Below are 11,549 nucleotides of genomic sequence, written 5' to 3' on the forward strand. Positions count from 1 at the left end.
AACCCACAGTGGAACTAACTATCTCCACCTCTCATGGTAAAAAAATGTTTCTTCATTCTTGTTCTCTGTAGATGAATATTGGGGAACAAGTCAACCAAACTAATTTCTCCTCTGTCACAGAGTTCCTGTTGCTGGGATTCTCCAACTTTGGAGAAATCCAGCTCATCTTCTTTGCTGTTTTTCTGTGCCTATATCTGATTATCCTGAGTGGAAACATCACCATTTTCACTGTCATTAACCTGGATCACAGCCTCCACATACCTATATACTTCTTCCTAGGGATCCTTTCCATCTCTGAGAGAGGCTACACCTTTGTCATCCTGCCCAAGATGCTTATAAATCTGTTGTCTCTGATGAGAACAATCTCATTTATTAACTGTGACACTCATATGTTTTTCTTCCTTGGCTTTGCTGTCATTAATTGAATGTTACTTGGTGTCATGGGTTATGACCGCTATACCGTCAATCTGTCATCCACTTCGGTACTCTATCCTTATGAGCTCGCAGGTATGTGGAGAACTGGCAGCCACTTGTGTTGTGATTGGTTTTTTGTTCCCACTGATAGGCTCCCTCTTAGTCTTTCAACTACCTTTCTGTGGCCCTAACAAGATTAACCAGTACTTCTGTGACATCTCAGCAGTTATCCAGCTTGCCTGTACTGATACCTACATCAACGAAGTGGTCATCTTCATTGGTGGAGTTCTAGCACTCATGGTCCCCCTGGCTTTCATTTGCATTTCTTTTTTTTTTTTTTTTTTTTTTGTCATTTGCATTTCTTATGGCTTCATTGCTCATACCATCCTGAGGATCCCGTCAGCTGAAGGCAAGTGAAAAGCCTTCTCCGCCTGGGCCTCCCATCTTACTGTAGTCATTGTTCACTATGGCTGTGCCTTCTTTGTCTACCCGTGACCATCATCCAAGTACTCATCCAACAAAGATAGGCTTGTGACAGTAGCGTACACAGTTGTGGCTCCATTGTTGAATCCCCTGATGTATAGCCTCAGGAACAAGGATGTCCAGATGTCCATTCAGAAAATGACTGCCAGAAGAGGATTTTATCCTAAAGCTCTATAATGAGAATACTTCACATACACACAAAAAAAATCTTTTCTGAGGACATATCAATAACTATAAAATGATGATACTGTTGTCTTTCATTTACATAACACTTTAAAACCTCATAGTGAAAGATTCTCCGTGATATTATTTTGATAGTCTTTGTGAAATGCATTCTTAAACTTGGGGTAATACTTAATCAGATGCACATTTCAAAAGCTCTTAAACTTGAACAGGGAGGTATTTTGATTTTTCAGAATACTTAAATTAGAATGATATCGGTCTCTTCCAGGAAGGATAAGTAACACTGTGAATGGTAATTCAGTATAGAAGGTTCAGTCATCACAAATTCTCAATAGTTTAGCAAAACCTTAACAGGACCCTTCACAAAAAATCATGAGAAAATGAAATAAGTCTAGTTGAAAATTATTAACATAACCATGAGCTATTAGTGTTGGAATGGACCCAAGCTTATCACTTCCAACTGTTCTGTCATTGCAGGAATCTCACTTGCAGTATTTCAGCCTCTAGTTTAACCACTGTTAAATATCTCTGTTATAAAGCTCCACTTTTATATAGCTTCTTCCTTTTGGTCCCACTTATTATCTCCAGAGATGCATATCTTGTGTCTCATATTTCACTTACAGAGCAGCAATTCAAATATTTGAAGATGAATGATGTATGCTTTCCTAAAAACACCTTTAACCTAGCTGATGACTCCTTTGATAAATCCTAGTCATCTTTGGATTATTCTCAAGCTACTTTCCATTCTGTTAGTAGCATTCTTCAAAAGAGTCACCAGGAAATGGGTATAATACTCCAGGTAACTTAGGATAATCATTTCCCTTGTCTTGGAAGTCAATTTTATACTAATACAGCCTGAATTTCTTCCCTAACATTTCCCTATAAGCTCTATTGCCTGTGTATCCTTCTCTGACCTCTATGTCTTTTAGACTAAAGGATTTTTTATTATATACCCACATTCCTATCTTTATGAAGCCTATTTTGATTAGTTTAGTTGTATTGTTCTTTATCAATTATCACCAATTATCAATCTTCTGTTCTCTGCAGAAGGTATTGCACATATGCTCACTTCTACTTAAAACAACGATGAACTACTCTCTCCTCCCATAACCCTCTCAGTCACTCCTTCCAAACACAATGTTACCTGATAACATTGCATCATACTTTAGGGAAAATGTAAGGTATCAAACTGAAATCCCCTCTTTTTCTTGTCATTGCATCTGCAAATGTACTTGTACCACAATTATTCTAATATTTTCTTCATTCCTATTACAGCAAAATAGTCCTTTTTAGCTTTCTCAAGTGCCTCTTCCTTTGCAAATTGTCAGCATTTTGTCTGTTTCTTATTTATCAGTGCTCCCTGAGTCCCTTCTCCATGCAATTAAGTTTTCATTTTTTCATTTTAGAAAACAGGGGTTGAGGATTTGAAATTATGTGAGTATATTCAAAATATGAATGTATCTAAAGTTTTTCAGATTGTACACTTTCAGGCTGCTTATACAAGACCATACATGCCCTCCAATATATAGATCTAAAGAAAGCTAGAGGAACTCAAAGGAACTGATCATTTGAGTTGATCAACTCATCCCCTAGTTTAAGACATTTTTACTTCTCTCTGATTTTGTATTAGGGAAGAACAAATCTGCCTCCATATTAGAGCTATTTCTTTTAACCGTTATATCCTATTGCTTTTGCTACAAGTTAATCACCAAAGGGATGTTACCTATAAGCTTAAATTATACATAATGGCCCATCTCTGGGAACCCTGTCTCATATGTAATGAGCTATAAGCTAAAATACCTTTGTTCAGCTCACAGGAAACACCCTAACCAGACCTACCTGTGAATGGCTGCAGGAAGGAAGAAATTAACACATCCTGGAATCAGGACTTTACCCACTTCCGTTTTAGTATAAAACAAGCCTGAATTCTAACTCTGGTAGGATGGTTCTTTGGGACACTAGTCCACCATCTTCTCAGTCTGCTGGTTTTCTGAATAAAGTCACTATTCTTTGCCCCAACAAATCATCTCTCGATTTTATTGACCTGTAGTATAGTGAACAGTACAAGCTTGGACTGGGTAACAGTTTGTCAAGTTTTTTAGGTAGGAAAAAGCAGTTTCAGTATTGATATTGGAAAATGAAGATGTGGGGGGAATCAACTGACTGATATCAATTTAATAAATTGCTAAAGCCAGCTTTCAGTTTCTATAAATTATTTACTCTTTCTTTAACTATTTACTGAGTACTGGTTATATGATGGAAGAAACAAAGGTAAAATAAACATTGTTCCAGTTTAAAAATATTGAATCTACTACATACTTCCCCAAACTCCTCACACAGATAAGAATAGTGGCTCTTTTTTTTTTTTTTTTTTTTTTTTTTTTGCGGTACGCGGGCCTCTCACTGTTGTGGCCTCTCCCGTTGCGGAGCACAGGTTCCGGACGCACAGGCCTAGCGGCCATGGCTCACGGGCTTAGTTGCTCCGCGGCATGTGGGATCTTCCCGGACCAGGGCACGAACCCGTGTCTCCTGCATCGGCAGGCGGATTCTCAACCACTGCGCCACCAGGGAAGCCCTGTGGCTCTTTTTAATTAAATAAAAGCTGCTAATAGTTATATATACATACATATATATATATGTATATATATGGTAAATGATGCTCCCTTTCTCTTTTTCTTTAGTTCCCTTCCTAAACATTTTTAAATTAAAATATCATACATGAAATTTAATAAATATCAACAATAAGGTAAATAACAATAAACCCAGCAGTTTTGGGATTTGATTTTACTGTGATTGAGCCCCTCCTTCCTTCTCACTGTGGCTTCTCCTTTGCCTCTGGATGTAGGGTATCTTTTTCAGTGAGTTCCAGTGTCTTCCTGTCGATGATTATCCAGCAGCTAGTTGTGATTCTGGTGTTCTCGCAAGAGGGAGTGAGAGCACGTCCTTCTACTCTACCATCTTCGTTCCTCCCCTTCTATTTAATTTTTAACATGTCACTCTGCAATGGCTTTTCACTGTGTTTCTTGCTAAACTCCAGAACTCCGTACTCCACAGGCCCTCCTTTCCATGTGCTGCCTCTCCCCTTCCCTGCAGATCCTAACCAGTGCAGAGTTTTGAATGTGTAAAATGTGCATAATTATGTGTGAGTGCTTTGCATGGGTATGCATATATATATGTGCCTGCATATGTGTAGTCATGTATGTATGTGCACATATGTGCATATTGTGTATATTTGTATTCATGTATGCACACATACACATGTGAGAATAGATCCATACATCCTTGTGTCTAATAAGTGTATTTCTGAAGTTTATTGCTGTCTAAAAATGAGCTTTCTCTTTGAGTTAGAACAGGTACAAAGAAATGAGAATCCACCTCATCTTGCCTTCTAAAGAAACAAGGCATATTCTGGCAAGATGGAAAGAATCAAATCTATCAGGGATGTCATTCAGAATGGAGCAGACCAATGCAACTTTCTACAGGGGATTTGTATTCCTGGGCTCCTTCAGCTTTGGGGAACTGCAGCTCCTGCTCTTCGCATTGTTCCTCTCCCTGTATCTTTTCGCCCTGACCAGCAATGTCTTCATTATCATAATCATCGGCTTGACAGCCATCTGCACACCCCCATGTACCTCTTTCTTTCCTTCTTACCTTTCTCTGAGACCTGCTATACCTTGGGCATTATCCCTAGGATGCTTTCCTGCCTGGTCAGGGGTGGGCAGGCCATCTCCTACGTGGGCTGTGCTGTCCAAATGTTCTTCTCTGCTTCGTGGGCCTGTACCACCTGCTTCCTCCTGGCTGTCATGGGCTTTGACAGATATGTAGCCATCTGTGCCTCACTACACTATGCCAGCTGGGTTGGCACCTCCTTCTTGAGTGGGTATCTCTTTGGGCTGGGAATGACACTGGTCATTTTCCACCTCCCATTTGCAGCTCCCATGAGATCCAGCACTTTTTTTGTGACACGCTGCCAGTGCTGAGCCTGGCCTTTGGAGATACAGGTCTGAGTGAGCTAGGGATCCTTATCCTCAGCCTGTTGGTCCTCCTGGTCTCCTTCTCCTTCATCACTATCTCCTACACCTACATCCTGACAGCAATCCTGAGGATCCCCTCCAATGAGGGGAGGAAGAAGCCAGAAGCCCTTCTCTACTTGCCCCTCACACCTCACAGTGGTCATTGTTTTTTTTTTTTTTTTTTTTTTTTTTTTTTTTTGCGGTATGCGGGCCTCTCACTGTTGTGGCCTCTCCCGTTGCAGAACACAGGCTCCGGACGCGCAGGCTCAGCAGCCATGGCTCACGGGCTTAGTTGCTCCACGGCATGTGGGATCTTCCCGGACCAGGGCACGAACCCGTGTCCCCTGCATCGGCAGGCGGATTCTCAACCACTGCGCCACCAGGGAAGCCCCACAGTGGTCATTGTTGACTATGGCTGTGCCTCCTTCATGTACTTGAGACCCAAAGCCAGTTACTCTCTTGAGCAGGACCAGCTTATTGCTGTCACCTATACTGTGGTGACTCCCCTCCTCAATCCCACTGTTTATAGTCTAAGAAATGGGGCTGTGCAGACACCCCTGAGAAATGCTTTCTGAGGGAGATTGCTGGGTAAAAGCTACCCTAATGGGATAGTCTCCTCTATGTAGGCTGGACATACACCAGAAACCCAGGCCAATGGGCCAGATATTCATGGCTTTAGGCCAAAGCTACCCCACCTCCAATTCCCCGAGAGAGCCCCATCCTGTCTCTTGCATGCCCCCCCGGGCTTCTGGGGAATGCAGATGCAGGACTTTCTGCTCTGGTTACTGTGCTTAACTCACACTGATCTCAGAATCTGAATTTTCACTTTCAGCCTCCCATACACCACACTTAGTTCCTGAAACCCAGTTCATTAAGAATTTTCTAACTGAGCTAAACAAGATGAGGGGAGTTTCAAGTGCCCAAGTTCAAAGCAGGGCTGGCTGGGGCCCTGCCAGGGATACTGTAGAGATTTCTAAAATCATTACATAATTAGATTATCTGACCAGTAATGTTCTTCCAAGATCTGAAACTCAGTGACTATCAGGTTGGCAAATCAGTTTGAATGCTTTCCTAAACGAAGAGGTCAGTTATTATTATTTTTTCTCTCCCAAAAGGTGTCTTTAATCTTTTTATGTAGTTGTCTTCTTTATCTCTGGCTCATTATTACTTTTCCCTCTTCTTTTTAATTGGCTCTTCTAGTTGGGTAACTTCTATTTCAGAAAATAGATTTATTCCCTATTTTCCTCAATAATAGTTGTTGCTCTATAATGGCCTCCTAATCTTGGGTGTAAGGACCTCCTAACTTGAGTCACTCCCTAGTATGGATACTACTTTTTAGAATCTATGGTGGAACTCTCTATCCTGCCTATTTTACTTTCCACTCACAATATGTCATGCATGGTACGAGACATTTCTAGGGATAAGTAAAGGTGGAATGAATTCACACAGTTGTCAGGAAGGAGTTTGAAACAGATTCTGCCACTTACAGTGTGACCCTGGGTAAGTTATTTAATCTTTCTCAGCTTCAAAGTCCTCACCTGTAAAATGGTTGTAACTTCGTAGTTTTGTGTTGCTGACTAAACAGGGTCATATGTGTAAATAATTTAGTGGAATAACTGGATCATAATAATCTTCCAATAAATGTCAGCTGCTACTATTAATAATGTGCTAAGCAAAGTGATACTGGTTTTTAGTTTAGGGAGAGGTTATTCTTGGTGGAGGATCAGAGCAGATTTCATGTCTAAGGTAGTACTTGAACTTGTTCTTAAAGAATGAGTAAATTTTGAATGCAGTAAGTGCAAATAAAGTACATATATTCTAAGAAGACAGAACAGAATAACTACAGTCTCAGTGGCAAGACAATATAGGCTTATTACAGAGTGTGGTGAGTTGTCCAGTGGGACAAAAATATCTCACAAATGATGGGTGATGTTAACTTGGGTTAAGATTTCTTTGAGGAGAGCATTGTGAATACCTTGCTTCAGACTTGATGCTTTTGGCAGTGGAAGATAAGACACAGTATACCTTTAAGCAGAGTGGAGTGGAATCTGGAAAGTGATTTAGGAAGATTAATCCAGAAGCAGAGAGGATGATAAATCTCAGCAAGCAGAAAACAGAGGCAAGAAGATCAGTAAGAAATCCATTGCCATCATTTAAAGAAAGGCAAAAAGACCTGAACAAGGATAGAGGTATTGGAAACTGAAAGAAATTGAAACATAAGAGATTCTGAAAATGTAGGATTCGTGTGATTCTTCAATGAGTTAGAAGTGGGACAAGACTTAAGAGAGAGGAAAGAACTTACATTGGGGGGATGTTTTTCAGATAGGAATCCATATTTTTCCATGCTCTCAGGGAAGAAACACATCCTCTAGGGAGAATTAAGTGGAAATCAAATTTGGCAGGAAGAAAGCTAGTCCAAGAGAAGAGAATAGATTGTAGGGAAGTAGGAGATTTAGTTAAATGGCAGAAAGGACTTGGGTTAGGGGAGAAAATCCATGTACTCTAGGCTCCTTTTCACTAGGTCTGGAAGTAATCTCCTTATTGCATTGAGGTATTTGAGCAAATTCATTTCCAAAACGTATTCAGTTCATCTAGCATAATATTCCCTAAATGCACACAGCAATGATGGGTAAAGATGTTCTAAAAATTGCTGTGTAATACTCAAAGGTCAATCTACCTTCCAAATGTGGTAGTCTTAAGTATGAAAGGGTATAAAAATCACATGAGGTATCTTTAAGTATATGTTCCTGGGAGCCATCTCAATAGATCTTGACACAATTGATCTGGGGTGACAGGCAGAAATAGTTTACAAAATGTGCCTAAGTGATTCAAATTCCCTCCCTTGATTACGAATATGGCCATGTGCTTAAAGAGAACAAATCCTCCTCCCAGGTATATACACACATATACACATAGCAAAGCAGAGGTCCCTCTGATGTGAACATGACCACATATGCCCAACTCATGGTTCTTTAAAGAGTCAATTAATTCCATAAAGCTCTGGAGTCAGATTTCCTGAGTTTAAAGCCTAGCTTTGCCACTTTTTAGATGTGTGACCTAGAGGAAGTTTATTAACATTTCTGTGCCTCCATTCTCAATGGCAAAATGAAATTTTAACAGTATCTATTTTGTAGACCTTTTTGTGATGATTAAGATTAAATCTTTAGAACAGAGTCTGCCATACATGAAACACCCAATGTGACCATATTTTATTATTTGGAGTTTCTAGGCAGTATCACTTTAGCCTGGCATATTTGTTACCTAGTTCATTCTGGCAGAAGCCAGCGCCGGCAGTGTACAGCATCTTATATTTCATGATATAGCCAGCCAAAGAAGAGTAAAGTGCTGTTACCTGGCACAGTGTCTGACTGGAGAATGTAGGAAGATGGACCTAGATCCAGAGACCTGAGAAGAGTAGGTACTGGGAAATGGATCTGGCTATAGGAAGAAAGAATCAGATGGCTTCCAGGCAAATGTTTGGCATCAGGGAAGCCCATAAAATGTAAAAGGGAGAGTTCTGTTAAGGTGGAATAGTTTTTGAGTCCCAACCAAGCAGTAGGAATCATAAAAGAAAAATCAAGAATGTAGCCACAGGGCTGGGTCTCAGAGGCAGGCTCCCCTCTATAAATTGTAAAGAAGAGAGTTACCAAGGAGCAGCAGGGATTCCAGTTCAAAGTAAGTAAACAGAAGGTCAAGAAAAGATCACTATGAAATATGAGGAACTTAACCCTGAGATCAAGAGGAAAATTTGATACAAGTTCTAATTGTTATAATATTATAAATTGAATATTTATAGTCCCCAATTAAGTTATGTATGATAATTCCCATATTACCATTTTTTGCTTGAGTGCATGGGTGGTCAGAATCTGATTTCAGAAGATGCTGTATGTAACTCTAACAGTACCATCTTCTTAGGGAATTTTTGTTGATTCTTTAGATAAATACTATCTTCTTTAGCCTCTATATTATTAATCTCTTTTTTTTTTTTTTTTTTTTTTTGTGGTATGCGGGCCTCACTGTTGTGGCCTCTCCCGTTGTGGAGCACAGGCTCCGGACGCGCAGGCTCAGTGGCCATGGCTCACGGGTCCAGCCGCTCCGCGGCACGTGGGATCTTCCTGGACCGGGGCACGAACCCGTGTCCCCTGCATCGGCAGGCGGACATCTCTTTTTATGAGATGGTACTACTGGTCCTTTACCTTAAAGACTCACCACATGCCTAATAATCTGATTAAGGACTTACAGATACTTGGCAGGGTTCAGGAGAAGAATGGAACCATAGTCATCTTTGCCTTTGGTTATTACAAACATACATTTTTTAGATTTTCCATACTCGGGCAGTGTGATATTAAATGATACTGATTTTTTTTTTTTTTTTTTTTTGGTACACGGGCCTCTCACTGTTGTGGCCTCTCCCGTTGCGGAGCACAGGCTCCGGACGCACAGGTCCAGCGGCCATGGCTCACGGGCCCAGCCGCTCCGCGGCACGTGGGATCCCCCCGGACCAGGGCACGAACCCGTGTCCCCTGCATCGGCAGGCGGGCTCTCAACCACTGCGCCACCAGGGAAGTCCAATGATACTGATTTTTGATGGCCTACTGGGCTATGAATATTTTCAACTGTAATCATATTTGGTAACTCATAATTTGGTAACACAATTTAGACATTTATGAACATTTTTTGAAATACTTTTTTATTGTCATATTTCATAGTACCCAATTGTTTAAGCAAAAATCAGTAAAAACACTTATACATTATTAGCAGCAAAGACAGCTTTATAGTTTTAACCAAAATTTATTTAAATGGCTCCTGTGACAGGAATTGTCCCTTAGCAAGGACTAATTTCTATACAAAGAATGGGATTGAGACTTGAAATGGTAACCAAGTGGCAATATACATGGATTGGGAGATGGAAACTGTTCGTGGGGGATACAAAAACAGCTAGGCAGTTTCATACTGAGCAAAGAAATGAGCTAAGTCTTCTCACAAGCAAATGAAACCATAAGTTTTTACAAGTCCGAACAGAATGTCAGTATTCAAACCTGTTCAGATCAAACCTGGTCTGGAAATTATTTGGAAATAGCACCACCTCTTGTTTTTTTCTTTTCTTTTCTTTTTTCTTTTTGAGCTATTGTTTTTATTAGAGTATAATTGCTTTCCAATGTTGTGTTAGTTTCTGCTGTACAATAAAGTGAATCAGCTATATATATACCTATATCCCCTCCCTCTTGGACTTTCTTCCCCCACATCCCACTCGTCTAGGTCACCACAGAGCACCAAGCCGAGCTCCCTGTGCTATACAGCAGGTTCCCACTAGCTGTCTATTTTACACATGGTAGTGTATTTATGTCAAACCTAATCTCCCAATTCATCCCACCCTCCCTTCCCCCTCTGTGTCCACATGTCCATTCTCTACGTCTGTGTCTCTATTCCTGCCCTGCAAATAGGTTCATCTGTACCATTTTTCTAGATTCCACATATATGCGTTAATATACGATCTTTGTTTTTCTCTTTCTGACTTACTTCACTCCGTGGAAGCAACCTAAATATCCATCGAAAGATGAATGGATAAAGAAGATGTGGTACATATATATATATATAAAGGAATATTACTCAGCCATAAATAGGAACAAAATTGGGTCATTTGTTTTTTTCCCTTAATTCTATAAAAATTCTACTGACTCAACACTAATAGGAGATAGAAGTAAATCAAAACAAAGAATTTTTTTATCACATTAAAATTTTGGAGAAAATTCAGGGACATACAGGACAAAAAGAAGACCTGCCATGCTCATATTTTGCTGTTCTGAGAGTAATAACATTCACTCTAATGGGGAAGTATGAAAAACAGACAGATTGAGAAGAAAATGTGTGCTGTGCTGGTCTTCTCTGTGTGATTTCATTTTATAGACTAAAATATTGGAGTTTCCCAGAATATCAAATATCTCCATTTTCAAATGTAAGAATTTAAACACATTTCAAGCTCAAGAAACACTGTTTGTAAGTTATCTTAGATCTTATGTATCTACTGTACCCAAGCACTTATTTACAGTGTAATTAGCTGCCTATATGTAGATGACAGTACAATTCTCAGAAATATAGAAACTCAATTGAGTCAGGAACATTTTACTTCGTATTCTGCTATGAAAAAGAACTTTAAAAAAATGGGATTTTTTCTTTTCTTTTTTGTGGTACACGGGCCTCTCACTGTTGTGGCCTCTCCCATTGTAGAGCACAGGCTCCAGACATACAGGCTCAGTGGCCATGGCTCAAGGGCCCAGCCACGCGGCAGCATGTGGGATCTTCCCGGACCAGGGCACGAACCCGTGTCCCCTGCATTGGCAGGCAGACTCTCAACCACTGCGCCACCAGAGAAGCCCCAAAATGGGCTTTTTTTTAAAAAAGGAAATACTTTATTCTATAATCAGAACAAACACAAAATAATAAGGATAGGTAGAA

The 11,549-nt window shown here is 40.2% G+C and overlaps 2 protein-coding genes across 2 annotated transcripts; both read left to right on the forward strand.

Annotated features, from left to right (window-relative positions):
* Window positions 1-425: 425 nt before the first annotated feature.
* On the forward strand, window positions 426-909 carry LOC131758906 (olfactory receptor 10R2-like). The gene is given in 2 exon segments (XM_067025236.1): window positions 426-461; window positions 463-909. Coding segments are annotated over 2 exon segments (483 nt in total).
* Window positions 910-4,533: 3,624 nt separating this feature from the next.
* Window positions 4,534-7,152, forward strand: LOC131758960 (olfactory receptor 10Z1-like). Its single transcript, XM_067025245.1, is given in 4 exon segments — window positions 4,534-4,678; window positions 4,681-5,007; window positions 5,010-5,081; window positions 7,097-7,152. Coding segments are annotated over 4 exon segments (600 nt in total).
* Window positions 7,153-11,549: the final 4,397 nt, after the last annotated feature.

Source organism: Kogia breviceps, chromosome 1 (genome assembly GCF_026419965.1).
Source record: "Kogia breviceps isolate mKogBre1 chromosome 1, mKogBre1 haplotype 1, whole genome shotgun sequence".
NCBI lineage: Eukaryota > Metazoa > Chordata > Mammalia > Artiodactyla > Physeteridae > Kogia > Kogia breviceps.